This window comes from Siphateles boraxobius, unplaced genomic scaffold (assembly GCF_051911475.1).
Source record: "Siphateles boraxobius isolate OS27281-9 unplaced genomic scaffold, OSU_SipBor_1 100, whole genome shotgun sequence".
NCBI classification, from domain to species: domain Eukaryota; kingdom Metazoa; phylum Chordata; class Actinopteri; order Cypriniformes; family Leuciscidae; genus Siphateles; species Siphateles boraxobius.
This window is the reverse complement of record NW_027508701.1, coordinates 75,278-90,775: the sequence shown is the minus strand read 5'-3', so window position 1 is coordinate 90,775 and position 15,498 is coordinate 75,278. Positions and strand designations below refer to the sequence as shown.

The 15,498-nt window shown below is 44.9% G+C and overlaps 1 protein-coding gene across 1 annotated transcript in view; it reads right to left on the bottom strand.

Moving 5' to 3' along the window:
- dip2a (disco-interacting protein 2 homolog A) overlaps positions 1-15,498 on the bottom strand; it is a 127,376-nt gene that overhangs the window by 71,234 nt on the left and 40,644 nt on the right. Inside the window, exons 6-8 of the mRNA XM_077240162.1 lie at positions 7,943-8,074; positions 5,549-5,581; positions 808-927 (exon numbers count right to left, since the gene is read on the bottom strand). Coding sequence (XP_077096277.1) covers positions 808-927; positions 5,549-5,581; positions 7,943-8,074 — 285 coding nt within the window. The remainder of the gene's footprint in view (positions 1-807; positions 928-5,548; positions 5,582-7,942; positions 8,075-15,498) is intronic.

The window sequence follows — 15,498 nt, the reverse complement described above, 5'->3', positions numbered from 1 at the left end:
CACACACACACACACACACACACACACACACACACACACACACACACACACACACACACACACACACACACACACACACACACAGTAGAAATAACTTTAATAGCCTTATTCAAATATGCTGTTCTGTTCTATTTTCCTGTCTCCTGGGTCAGTAGCTTCTTTTTAAAAGCATTTTCTTTTTTTGCTAAATCACAAAAGGTTATGAGCAAGGATTTCAGAGACACCTATTCAATCTAAGTGTAAATGCAAATTCACAAGTTCATACTTCGATATAAAATGAAAGTAAATATCCTTAGCCTGCTGTCTGTGATAGAGGGCTTGAGCACGAGACACAACCCGAGTTATAAAGTCTCCCCAGAATATTAAAAAAAATGTTTTTACTTTCTCTGAAGAACATGTAAGTGGTGACTGGTCATGTAAATCTCACTATCACGATGCTAAGCAGTTGCTAAGGTGTTGTGAGTAGTTTTTAGCACAATTCTATGTGACTGCAAATCAAGTACTTGCTACTGCTGATACACAGACGCTGCTGTGAGCATGTGAGATCTGCTGCTGCTGCATAAACAGACACATAAATCCTGTATCAGATCTAGACAGGTGGAGCTGGGGAGGAGGAGGGGTTCAGAGGAGGACTAGCCTACAGCAAACACTGAATCAGACTAATCAAATGTTGAGCAAGCAATCTCATTGGCTGCAGGATCAGCAGAGGCCAATCAGCTTGTGGCATGTAGCAAATTATGTGATTGCTTGCAGATTACACGTAAATAACCAATCCAGAGTTTTATGGCTGAAGTGTTGTGAACCTACCATCCAAAAGCTCCTCAAAATCATCAACAAAGAACTCTCGTAAAGGGGGTCTCTTTGGCCTTTTCAACGTGTTTAGGAGCTGCTGGATCTTGGAGGACACTCGACTGTTGACTGGAACGCCTTTAGACAGAGATAGTGTCGGGACAGAGAGAGAGAGAGAGTGATGAGATGAAAGGTCAGTGTGAAAGGACACGGAGGACATTTTCACACATCAGTCTGTCAGTCAGTGTAAGGCCCATGGGGTTGGTTGAGATGGTACTGAACGTGCTCAGTAGAGACAACTGACCCAGCGCATCAGAGACTGCTGGACTCGTGCTGCCTAGCAACAATACCTATCTCATCAGCCATTCATGAGCTTTCTGCTGAAAGAGCCTTCACTATATGCTTCACGATTATTACAGTTCACATAGATTAGACTCCATTCACATGAAACACAGGGACAAAAGTCAATACATGTTAAATAATATCACAAGAGCGCTAGGGTGATTCTATTAATTGTTGCAAACCGTGTCTGAGCAATTCCTTGAATACATATTTTTTTTGTACATAAAATTAAAAAAATAAATAATAAAATTGGAAATTATCATAAAAAGCAAAGAGGCAAATTAAATAAATAGTGTAACCATTAAGGGTGTAAAATGAATGCATCATTCAATAATGAAATTCATCATTCAAATAATGACAAATTTCAAATGACATGATGCATCATATTATTTAGTAAAGAAATGTAAATGAAATTTGGAAAATATTCAAACCAAATGTCACAGAAACACCACAAAAGCACTCTGAACTATATGGTGAAAATAATGGAAAAAATAATGTTTTAGGAACATTTTGGCTGTTTTATAACATAATCACCCATCAAATGTTTCTAAACGCAGGCTTTCACACGATTGAGAGAAGAAAACAGAAGCGAACGATCATATTCACATGATGAATCGACCCGCTCATTTCTCTGTCAAACGTCTGGCTGTGGATCCACAGAGAGAGAGAGGGATGTGTCATGTATATATGCATGACTGAGACACTCTCTTCCATGAGACACCTGAGACTCAGCCGCTGTCTGTCTGTATATCTATCTATCTGTATATCTATCTATCTGTATATCTATCTATCTATCTATCTATCTATCTATCTATCTATCTATCTGTCTGTCTGTCTGTCTGTCTATCTATCTATCTAACTATCTATCTGTCTGAGCCCTCTGCCAAGATGACCACGCCTGAGCCCTCTGCCAAGATGACCGCTGCCACGCCTGAGCCCCCTGCCAAGATGGCCGCCGCCACGCCTGAGCCCTCTGCCAAGATGACTGCCGCCACGCCAGAGCCCTCTGCCAAGAGGACCACACCTGAGACCTCTGCCAAGATGACCACACCTGAGCCCTCTGCCAAGATGACTGCCGCCACGCCTGAGCCCTCTGCAAAGATGGCCACCGCCACGCCTGAGCCCCCTGCCAAGATGGCCGCCGCCACGCCTGAGCCCTCTGCCAAGATGGCCACCGCCACACCTGAGCCCCCTGCCAAGATGACCGCCACCACACCTGAGCCCCCTGCCAAGATGACCGCCACCACGCCTGTACCCTCTGCCAAGATGGCCACGCCTGAGCCCTCTGCCAAGATGACCACACCTGAGCCCTCTGCCAAGATGACCGCCACCACACCTGAGCCATCTGCCAAGATGGCCGCCGCCACACCTGAGCCCTCTGCCAAGATGGCTGTCGCCACGCCTGAACCCCCTGCCAAGATGACCGCCGCCACGCCTGAGCCCTCTGCCAAGATGACCACACCTGAGCCCTCTGCCAAGATGACCACACCTGAGCCCTCTGCCAAGATGACCGCCACCACACCTGAGCCCTCTGTCAAGATGACCACACCTGAGCCCTCTGCCAAGATGGCCGCCGCCACGCCTGAGCCCTCTGCCAAGATGACGACACCTGAACCCTCTGCCAAGATGACCGCCACCACACCTGAGCCCTCTGCCAAGATGACAGCCACCACACCTGAGCCCTCTGTCAAGATGACCACACCTGAGCCCTCTGCCAAGATGACCGCCACCACACCTGAGCCCTCTGCCAAGATGGCCGCCGCAACACCTGAGCCCTCTGCCAAGATGGCTGTTGCCACACCTGAGCCCCCTGCCAATATGGCCGCCGCCACGCCTGAGCCTTCTGCCAAGATGACCGCCACCACACCTGAGCCCTCTGTCAAGATGACCGTCACCACACCTGAGCCCTCTGTCAAGATGACCGCCACCAGCCCTGAGCCCTCTGCCAAGGTGGCCGCCGTCACACCTGAGCCCTCTGCCAAGATGGCTGTCACCACACCTGAGCCCTCTGCCAAGATGACCGCCACCAGCCCTGAGCCCTTTGCCAAGGTGGCCACCGTCACACCTGAGCCCTCTGCCAAGATGGCCGTCGCCACGCCTGAGCCCCCTGCCAAAATGGCCACCACCACGCCTGAGCCCTCTGCCAAGATGGCCGCCGCCACACCTGAGCCCCCTGCCAAGATGACCACACCTGAGCCCTCTGCCAAGATGACCACATCTGAGCCCTCTGCAAAGATGACCACCGCCACGCATGAGCCCTCTGCCAAGATGACCACACATGAGCCCTCTGCCAAGATGGCCACCGCCACGCCTGAGCCTCCTGCCAAGATGGCCACCGCCACGCCTGAGCCAAGGGGGTAATCCATCAGCCGGAAACTGAAGCTTCACGGGGGCCGCCATTGTAACAGAACTTCACCTGCTGTTAGCATTCCATTGACTCCCATTCATTTTGGCGTCACTTACTTAAGATAATAACTTTACATGTGAGGCGTCCAAAGACTTCATTTGTCAATTATTTATTTCTAAAGAAACACGACAATGTATAAAAGAATCCATTACTTTGTATCTTACATTATGGCCCCGTAGAAGCAGTTTTTGTAAAAATAGGCTAACGATTGCGTCATAACCACACGACTGTCTGTCGCACTTTAGAGAAATTACCGTATAGACAGGAGGAGAAGCTCGCAGGCAATCTTTTACTGTCTATGAGGCAATCGTGGGGACATAGAGGCATAAAGTCAAGTGAGAAGTCCATAGTTAGAGAGTCCATAAAAGCAACAGGACAAAATATTTCAACATCGTGTTTCAAGAATTAGGTGATTCAGATTTGTCTTGGCACAGCTACTAGAAGATTTACAACTGTCAGACTGTCGTCAAGCTCAGTTTGAGCCTGCGCAGTCGCTCAGCCATCAGGAAGGAAGTGCAATAATCGGGCTTCAGTCTTCTCCGTTGAAATCAATGGGGTCGCTGTGTCTATTTCTTTTACTGTCTATGGCCTGAGCCCTCTGCCAAGATGGCCGCCGCCACGCCTGAGCCCCCTGCCAAGATGGCCGCCACCACGCCTGAGCCCCCTGCCAAGATGGCTGCCGCCACGCCTGAGCCCCCTGCCAAGATGGCCGCCGCCACGCCTGAGCCCCCTGCCAAGATGGCTACCGCCACGCCTGAGCCCCCTGCCAAGATGGCCGCTGCCACGCCTGAGCCCTCTGCCAAGATGGTCGCCGCCACACCTGAGCCCCCTGCCAAGATGGCCGCCACCGCGCCTGAGCCCTCTGCCAAGATGGCCGCCGCCACACCTGAGCCCTCTGCCAAGATGGCCACCGCCACGCCTGAGCTACTAAGAACTATTTGACAAACAACCAAATTATCTCATCATTCATTTACTTAAACACTAGCTTTCCCTGGTGAAAATGTATTTTATTGAATGTGCACTATTTTAAAAACTGTACTTGCAGATAATATTAATGAAAAAAGGCCACTTAAGTGTATTGTGACTATAATTCTTAAAACACTTAATTACACTTTTTTAAAAGTGCACTTTGTAAATGAAAAGTTTATTAAAAGTACATTTTAGATCATTGTTTAATCTTTTGTCTAGCTTTAAAGAAGCTCACTTATTTTGATGTGTTGACTAACATAATTTTAACTGTTTTGTGTTCAAAATTTTATATTACAGTTAATTACAGAAGTTAACATTTTAAATGTACTAAATTGCATCATCATTACAAATGTGCAATTAAAAAATCTATGTAAATACATTATATGCTTCAATAGAAATGACAAAGTATTTAAGTTTATCATAAATGCTTGCCAGATGTACTTAAGTCACACTTAAGTGGGGCAAAAAACTAAAAAGATTTATATTAATTTAATCACAATTAACATGCAATTAATTGTCTAGAAACATTAAATAGAGTTCACATTTTTTCCATACAATGTACCAAAAAAAGTATACAAGTGTACTACTTTACACAAGAGTTTTGAGCTACACTTTATTTTAAGGTGTCATTGTTATAGTGCTAATATATATCTAAGTACTGAGTAATATAAATTAAAAACATGTACTTAATATAGGGTTAGGGTTTGGTTGAGGGTTAGTTGCATGTAGTTGTGTATAATTTACTGTAAAATATGTAACAAGAACACTAAAATAAAGTGTAACCAAGTGTTGTATTTGAGAAACGCCAATAACTTCCTGTGTAATGTTTTGTTTATAACAGTATTAATCATACTGCAAAACCTATTCTGAATGCTGTGAAAGCCCTTGATAGAATAAACAACATTAAAAAAAGACAAAAAGAGACACATTAGGAGGAAATATTTTTCTTGCGATCATAACGAACACAGAGGTCACGGCTGAGACACAGATGCACAGAGACACCAGGAGGAGGGGCTGAGTGAAATAAACGTTAATAAATACCATCCGTGGCCTCTCCATCACCCCTGTCAGTGCCTGAAGAAGAGAAAACCTCAATAAACACGCGTGTTCATCACAGCACTGCTTCTACAGAGCTGAGGCCTCTCAAACTGAGCATCACACATAAAGAAAATCATCACCACATAGTCATCCTTCCAAGAACTAACACACCACATCAATTGGTACAGTTGAGGACAAAAATGCAGGTTAATCATGATCCTAATGGGACATTCAGCTCTGTGTCTTAAAGGGACAGTACACCTAAAAATGAAAATTGATGAGTCATCATCTACACACGCTCAAAAAGCACTATATGATTTCCCCCTCAGTAGATCATAGTGTTTTATTCCTATAATGAAAGTGGACGGTGACTCGGGTCACAGACTACATCAGCTCTTAATGACATTATCATCACCAGGTCTGAATGTGTGGAAAAGAGACTGTATTTTGCATGAGGGTGAGGAGATTATGACAGCATTTTCATTTTTAGTGAATTATTCCCACAAAAAAGAAAGCATGCTGATGACATCATAATATCTGGCTTGAGCAAGCAGGATCAGACTAGTAAACAGCCAGAAATATGTTTCTCTCTCTCTCTCGTTTTTCAATAGATATGAACTGTAAATGCATCTCATTCGCTCTGATACAAAGCCTCCAGCTTTTTCATTGACAGAAATGAGAAATTAAGTACGTTACGCCTAGTGAAAAAGAAGTACATTCCAGCATACTTTTAAAGAGAGTACTTACTTTTGAAATACTATATTTTAAAGTAATATACTTAAGTGTGAACTGAATGTAATATTTTCAGACACATCATTGCATGTTACTCGCAATTAAATGATATATATAGGCTACAGTATATAAATGCAATCAGCTGAGATTTAGATTGTTTTTGACCCACTTTATTAGGACTTAAGTACATCTTTATATGTAATTTCATAATTACTTCTATTGTCTTTGAAATATGGTTAAAGTTACTTCTGAATGTGCTGACAAGTATTTATGGATAAAACTAAAATATACTTAAGGTATTTTCTATTCAAACTTGTATGCCATGTTCTTAAATTTATTTGTAATTACACAATGATGAAGATGAAGATGCAATTATATTAACTTTAAATGTAATAATGAATAACAATAAACAATAACAATACAATTATAATCAAGTACTTTACTGTGTTAGTCAACACATCAAAATAAGTGTACTTTAAATTATGACAAAATATTATTTCAGCATATTGATTTAAACTGTATTTTAAAGTAAAACTTTCTTTAACATTATTACAAAGTGTCCTTAAGTGTGTTAAGAAACAGTCATGATAGTGTCTCTCTTTAAGTGACCTTTTATTTCATTAGTATTATATTATCTGTAAGCACAGTTCTACAAATTTAGTGCTGGGCAACAATTAATCATGATTAATCGCATCCAAAAAAAAAGTTTGTGTTTACATAATATATGTGTGTACTGTGTATAATTATTTTGTATTTATAAATACACACACATATGCATGTATATATTTAAGAAATAGTTGCATGCATATACTATATATATATATATATATATATATATATATATATATATATATATACACACACAAAATACTTATAAACAGTATACACACAGTATACTACACTAAAAGTGCACATTCAAATGCAAGCGAACTTCATCTTGACAAGCAACCTTCAATTAATCTGCGCTTTAGGAATTATTTGTAGAATATTGTTCTAATACTGTATCTGAGCAACATTAGAATGAGCCAAACTGCACTGGAATGAAGTGTGAGACGAGTCTGGGTCCTTCTGAGGATCCGTGGCCATTAGCAGATCAGATCAAGAGGTTTTGTATGGAGTTTCCTTTGTGTCTTTTTTATTCAATCAAACACACTGTGTTTGAGAGTAAACCTAATTATTTTGTACCGGTAATTAAAAAATTTAAAGATTGCAAAAAAGTCTTCTGAAGGCTCAAAAGTTGATAACAAAATTATTTGCAGTGCATGTACATCTTTGAAAACCTTTATTCTAACTTTTGTTATAACCTTTATTATAACCTTTATTAAGCAAAGCTTTTCGACTCGCAAGCAAAAGATTTAGTCCCGCAAAAAAAGACACAAAATGTGTGCGAAATGCACAAAGACAAATAAAGGTTTTCAAAGATGTACATGCACTGCAAATAATTTTGTTATTAACTTGTTTATTTTTGAGCCTTTTTTGCAATCTTTTAATTTTTTTAATTACAAAAGAATTAGTTTTAATCTCAAACGCAGTATGTGTGATTGAATAAAAAAGACACAGAGGAAACTCCACGGTTTTGGACCAGAGCTAAACACGTGTTCAGTGTGTCTGTATGCAGTGGAGAGAGAGATGAGATGACAGGACAGAGAGGTGTGTGTGACTCACCGTCGGCCGTCTCCAGGACGCTGGTGTGTGTGTGTCCGCGGGGAAGCCCTCGCACCGACGCCGCCTGTGGACGCTCCTCATGCACCGAGCGCTCCCACAGGCCGGTCACATCCGGCGGCGCACTGGGGCCGTCTGTCATGAGGTGTCAGAGGTCAGAGGTGAGTGGAGGTCAAGACACAGCAATGCATGGTGTTCTGTGATCAAACCCATGACAAATCACAATATTGATCATATATTTAAGAAGCTGTGCAGGATGTGGGGTGGCATGAAATGAAGTGAGTAGGGCTGGGAATTGAAAATCAGGAATCGGATACTTGATATAAAATTAAACAAATGCTCTTTTGTGAGCGTTTCAGTATGACGTTTCAAGCGCAAGACGACTGTGCTGCACACACATCCAACACGTGCGCACAGAAAAGGGATTTTAAACCATTCGAGGTTTAATGTTTCATGCTGTTTCCAGAGCTGCAGGCGTGTGTAACTATACTGGGCCACTCTTAAAGGGACAGCACTAATATTCCTGCAGCCGTCTCTATAACAACACTAACATTTACAGTTACAATTTCTCTCCCTGAATACCTGAAAATATTAAAACACTATTTATTTCAGTCATATATTTGTTCAGTTGTATCTATTTGTTGAGATTGCAAATGTTTTATTTGTTCTTTTTTTTAATTACTGAGTGTTTACTTGTCTTTAATAATGCTTGAAATTTAGCCTATTGATTTCTGTTCATGATATTCAGCCACAATAAAAAGTTTTGCAATTAGACTAAGTGAATGATATCCAAGGTTTTTTTTTTCTTATTGGAATCGAATTTAGGAGTCGAAATTAAAATTCAAGCGATACACAACCCTAACAGTGAGTGAGCTGAACTGGAACTAATAAAAAATCATCTAAAAAGTATATACTTTCCCATCATCATCAAAGCACATACTTTTAGCGAGTATTATAAATATGTGAATTGCCTGCCATGAAATCTCATTGGTCCAAAATTCCACATGAAACAAAACATCAAATATGCTCTGATTCGCTGCGTTTTTGTTGCTTTCTCTCGCATTTCTCTTCCTAACTGTCCATCTTCCTCTCCACACTCAACAGAAGAGCTGTGTACACCATTAACACACAGCCAGCTGTTGTGTGTGTAGTCTCGGCTCTGGTCAGAACAGTGGATCTGACACTGTGTGAAATCTGAGGTTATTTACAGCCGTTGCTCAGAGCCAGCTTCATGATGCCGGCCTTCAGGCGCAGAGAAGCGGATAAACAGGGTGAAAGAAAGAGGAGGAGACGGCAGCAAAGGAGGAGATATAGTGGGAATGCAAATGTAAAGAGCAGCTGAGTAAAGTGAATATGTCCTGCAGTTACGATATCACTCGCTCTCATGCCGTTCAAAACTTATATGACTAAGTTTGAAGACGTTTCATTCGGTTCTTGTTCATACATTGAAAGCAAACAGGGAGTAGAGGATGACACGCTCAAAACCGGCAGGTGTGCTTGCCAGAACTTCACAGTGAAAAATATGGTCGCATCATTTGAAGTTCCCTTTCGAGGGAACTCGCGATGCGTCACTTGACGCTTTGGGAACGCCCCCAGCGTGCATGCGTCTGAGCATCAATGTCAACTAGTCCAATGGAAAGAATGAGCGTCACGGGCGGGTGACGTCATGACCAGGAAGGGATAAAGGCTCACCCGGTGAAACGCGGCATTAGCTTCTGTGTCTCAGCAAGCGATCTGTGTCATTTTGTCTCTGTCTATTTACTGTTGTCTGTTGCGGAAAAGGATGGAAACTAAGCAAGTGTACAAACAGTGTGTTTCTCCCTGCCCGCGTTATTTAACGGGTGGGGACACACACGAGCTTTGTGTCGTTTGTTTGGGAGTGGAGCATGCGGTCTCAGCCTTCGAGGGGGCTGAGTGCCAGCACTGTGAGATGTTACCGCTTCGCATGCTCCGCTCTCGCCTGTCACTCTTTGATAAAGTGAGTGGGCAGGCTCGCGATCCACAGGGATCAGGACCCGCGTCTGCTGAGGCGGCGCGGAGAATGCATTCCTGGGGATCGCAAAAGGATCTTTCGGAGGGGTTGGAGACGGGTCCGAGGGCTCTTTCTCCTTCCTTACCCGAGAGATCCAGTGCTCTCTCCCCGGTGTCGGAAGCACGCTCTGCGGTTTCTTTCGCCCGGGGAGAGAGCCCTCCACTACTTTGTTGCTCTTCCTCCGAGGAGGTTGATGTGATGAGTGTGGAGAGTGTAAGCACACACATGGGGGAAAGGGATTCACAATTTATTTCCCCAGCATATGATGAGCTGGTGGATGTTATGTCGCGGGCTGTAGAGAAATTAAATATTGAATGGCCATCTGAGAATAAGGGCGCTCGTCCTAAAAGCAAATTAGATGAGCGCTTTTTATCTTCAACCACATTATCTCCACCACGAGGGCTTCCATTTTTTCCCGATTTACACAATGAGATTTCAAAATCGTGGAATAAACCATACTCATCACGTCTTTTCAGCCCTCATGTTAACACTTATTCGAGAATAAGAGGGCTGAAAGAGTATGGTTATGAGGCGATGCCCCAGGCGGAAGAGAATTTAGCCAGTTATCTTTCCCCTGGTCCCGCATCGTCTCTGAAAGCCTCGGCTTTGCCCACTAGACCGCTTAAAGCCACTTCGGTGTTAGTGGGCAAAGCTTATACGGCAGCAGGTCAAGCTGGAGCATGTCTGCATACTATGGCAGTGCTCCAGGCTTATCAAGCTGACCTGCTGGGGGATCTGGATAGTAGTGAGGGAGTCAGTCATGACGAGATTCGTGAACTTCGTCGGGCTACCGATCTTTCTCTCAGGGCTACTAAGGAGACCGCCAGAGCAATTGGGCGGTCTATGGCAGCCTTGGTAGCTACTGAGAGACATTTATGGTTGAATCTGTCTGAAATCAAAGAAAAAGATCGAGCTTTTTTATTAGATGCTCCGCTTGAACCTTCTGGTCTCTTCGGCGACGCAGTCCACGCGGTCGTCGAGAGATTTCAGGAGTCAAAAAAAACAAGCGGACGTTTTTAAAAAGTTTATCCCTCGCCGGGTCCAGCCCCCTGGGGCTGCTGGGCGTGAGCAGCCCCAGCCGTCAAGCTCATCATATCGTGTGCATCAGAAAGAGAGTGTTGCGTCTCGTGCACCTCCACGTAGAGACTGGAGACAGACGCAACCCTCTCAACCGAAGTCTTCTAAGTCGAAGCCGGATCTGAGGACCGTTCTTCAGGCGAAGAAGACTTCGGTTCAAAAAAAAAAAAGGTCCTGATGTTCACGCATCAGGCCTGTGAGGACAGCCCCGACCGAAGTGGAGCGGTGTACACCTCATTTTACGGTGCCCGTTCCATTTCGGGGTCCTCACGAGACCGTTCTGCCAACCCTGCCACCCTCGGTGCTTCAGGGCGCAGCGGTCTCCAGCGAGTCGCTGATGCTATGCTGCGGCACAGCATCGGTTTCGCGCCCTCTGAGGGGGGCCTTAGAGCGGCCAGTTCAGGTAGTTCCTGCCATTATGTTTCAGGCTCCGGAATTGGCTGTCTCGATAACACCAGAGACCAGCCTCGAGAGGCTGGTTCCCTTAGTAAATTTTCTGGCAGCGTGGAAGCTTCTGCCGAATATTTCTCATTGGGTCCTGCAGATTGTAGAGAAAGGATACAGAATCCAGTTTGGTTCTCGTCCTCCTCGTTACAACGGGGTGCTGCCCACAGTGGTGCATCCCGAGCAGGCTCTGGTAATGGAGCAAGAGGTAAAGGCCCTGTTAGCAAAGGAAGCTATAGAACAGGTGTACTCACCCGACAGAGAGTCGGGTTTTTACAGCCGTTATTTCATTGTTCCAAAAAAGGATGGGGGGTTGCGTCCCATTTTAGATCTTCGTCTGTTGAATCGTTCAGTACAGAAACTCAAGTTCAAGATGCTGACACTCAAACAGATCGCGACTCAAATCAGATCCGAGGACTGGTTTGTCACGATAGATCTGAAGGACGCCTACTTCCATATCTCCATCCTCCCTCAGCACAGGAAGTTCCTAAGGTTTTCTTTCGGGGGCAAAGAATACCAATATCGGGTTCTTCCTTTCGGTCTAGCTTTATCACCCCGCACGTTCACGAAATGCGTGGATGCAGCTCTAGCCCCTCTCAGGCTTCAGGGCATACGTATTCTGAACTACATCGACGACTGGCTGGTTCTGGCGGAATCAGAGCAGTCGGCGGTTCGGCACCGAGGTGTCGTTCTCGCTCATATGCAGATGTTGGGGTTGAGGCTCAACGCCAAGAAGAGTGTTCTTTCTCCAGTACAGAGAACCACTTTCCTTGGTGTGGTATGGGATTCAGTGACGATGCGGGCCACTCTATCGCCCGTTCGTGTAGCTGCTATCCTGACAGCCACCAAAGAGCTAAAGCTAGGCCAGTCACGCACTGTGAAACAGTTCGAGAGACTGTTGGGTCTCTTGGCGGCAGCGTCCAACGTGATTCCTTTTGGCCTGCTGTACATGAGACCTTTACAGTGGTGGCTAAGGACCAGAGGGTTCTCCCCGAGGGGAAACCCACTTCGTATGATCAAGGTCACGCGGCGGTGCCTTCGTGCCTTAATTATATGGAGGAAACATTGGTTCTTAACCCAGGGTCCGGTATTGGGAGCTCTTTGCCATCGTGTTACGATCTCGACAGATGCTTCCCTCACCGGCTGGGGAGCGGTAATGGAAGGCCGCTCGGTTCAGGGTCTGTGGAAAAGTCATCATCTTTCGTGGCACATCAATTGCCTGGAGATGATGGCTGTCTTCAATGCGTTGAGACAGTTTCTCCCAGACCTGAGGGGCCATCATGTGCTTGTACGAACAGACAACACATCAGTGGTCTCTTATCTGAACCGTCAGGGGGGTCTGCGGTCGCGTCCGCTCTGCAAACTGGCGCACCAGATCCTCCTGTGGTCTCTGGGGAAGGTACTCTCCCTGAGGGCAGTGTATATTCCTGGGGACCAGAATGTGGGGGCAGACATCCTGTCGAGGCAGGAGCTGAGGCCAGGGGACTGGAGACTCCACCCCGAGGCGGTGGAGAAAATTTGGGAGTTTTACGGCCAAGCAGAGGTGGATCTGTTTGCGTCTCAGCACACGACGCACTGTCCACTTTGGTTCTCCCTTACTCACCCAGCCCCCCTGGGGCTGGATGCTATGGTGCAGACGTGGCCGAGGCTACGTCTGTACGCATTTCCCCCTGTTGCTCTGCTCCCAGGAGTTCTGGAACGAGTCCGCCAGTACGGAATAAGCCTACTGCTTGTAGCACCACGCTGGCCGAGTCGGATCTGGTTTGCGGACCTGATCCATCTCTTAGACGGTCCTCCCTTGGAGATCCCGATCAGGAGAGACCTTCTGTCTCAGGCCGGGGGCACAATATTTCACCCTCGGCCAGAGATTTGGAACCTGTGGGTTTGGCCTCTGAGGGGGCCCAACTCATAGAGAGTGGTCTCTCAGCTGAGGCTGCTGAGACCATCCTAAGCTCCAGAGCTCCAGCTACTAGGAAACTATATGCGCTGAAATGGAAAGTTTTTTCTGTATGGTGTCACCGACATCAGTGGGATCCGGTTAACTGTTCTGTGAACACAGTACTCGAGTTCTTGCAGGAGCGCTTTACGTCAGGTTTATGTCCTTCCACACTTAAGGTTTACGTGGCGGCCATTGCGGCTTACCACGCCCTGGTTGGGGGTACATCGTTGGGTCGAGACCCCCTGATTACACGTTTCCTTCGTGGCACACTGAGGCTGAGGCCTGCAACTCGCACTAGGGTGCCAGCTTGGGATTTGGCATTAGTACTAGAAGGCCTGTCTAGGGCTCCATTCGAGCCCTTAGATTCGGTTTCAGAGAAATTTCTTACCCTTAAGACTATCTTTCTGCTAGCTATTTCGTCCCTTAAGAGAGTTGGAGACCTTCAGGCCCTTTCGGTTTCCCCCACTTGCCTTGAGTTTGCACCGGGGATGGTCAAGGCATTCTTATATCCAAAACAGGGATACGTCCCTAAGGTGCCGACCTTGATTCCGAGGCCTATCGTGCTGCAGGCTTTCTGTCCTCCTCCTTTTACATCTGCGGACCAGGAAAGGCTGAACCTCTTGTGTCCAGTGCGAGCACTGGATACTTATGTTCATCGGACATCTTCTATGAGGAAGTCCGACCAGTTATTTATTTGCTTTGGATCACCTAAGAAGGGTCTTCCTGCTTCTAAACAGACGGTTAGCAAGTGGATAGTCGAGGCTATTTCACTTGCATACGAGTACTCTGACCATCCGTGTCCCTTGGTGGTCAGAGCTCACTCAACGAGGGGTATGGCGGCCTCTAAAGCCTTGTTATTTGGGGTTTCCCTCCAAGACGTTTGTGATGCGGCAGGCTGGTCCTCACCGCTCACATTCGTCAGGTTTTACAGTTTGGACCTGGATGCTGCCCCAGGTTCTCAGGTGCTTAGTGCTTAGTTCCAACAGACTGACACTCAGGTACTTGGAATTCTGGCGTTTTGGGTATTCTCGTTCCCAAAGCGTCAAGTGACGCATCGCGAGTTCCCTCGAAAGGGAACGTCTCAGGTTACTACTGTAACCATAGTTCCCTGAGAAAGGGAACGAGACGATGCGTCACCCTGCCATACTTCCTGCTTCCCTGTGATCGGCTTGCTTCGACTTTTTGAAGCTAATGCCGCGTTTCACCGGGTGAGCCTTTATCCCTTCCTGGTCATGACGTCACCCGCCCGTGACGCTCATTCTTTCCATTGGACTAGTTGACATTGATGCTCAGACGCATGCACGCTGGGGGCGTTCCCAAAGCGTCAAGTGACGCATCGTCTCGTTCCCTTTCTCAGGGAACTATGGTTACAGTAGTAACCTGAGACGTTTTACAGATTAAACTTTAAAAAAAAAAAAAAAAGTTTGTGGGGACTGTATATTTCATTAACTGAAATAATGTTAATATTCCAAATTACTAAAAAATTTGTCACGATTCTTTTAAGGACTTGTATTGTGTTTCATGTTGTTTTGTTCACTGATTCTGCTGGTTAGCCGTGTTTCAGTCAGTGTGTGAGTTTGCTTTGCTGAGGTAAATACTAATATAGATAAAAGCTGAGGTAAATACTAATATAGATAATATACCGTAAAATAATGCAATAAACTTTAATTCAACAACATATAATGTAACATAAAAACCTTGATGTATATGACTTATATCAAAAAACTAAGAAGAAAGAGTTATTAAAATGAAGAGTCAGACAGGGAATTATGGGAATGTTAAACGTACAGTGAATTTCCAAAAACTGTACATGTAACCCTCTGGTGCTGCTCGCGTCACGGTCAAAAAGGATCTCTTTTTTATTATTATTATTATTTCAATGTAATTTTTGTACTAGATTTTAGTTCGATAATGTTTTTTTATTTCATATTTTGTATTTTTAGGGGATTTTACGGTACTAAATTATATTTATACAGTAGTTATAATCCATTCATTCACATTTTTTCAGCATAGACCTGAAAATGAAATGAAAATGAAATTAAACTGTCATAAATATTTAATGTTTTG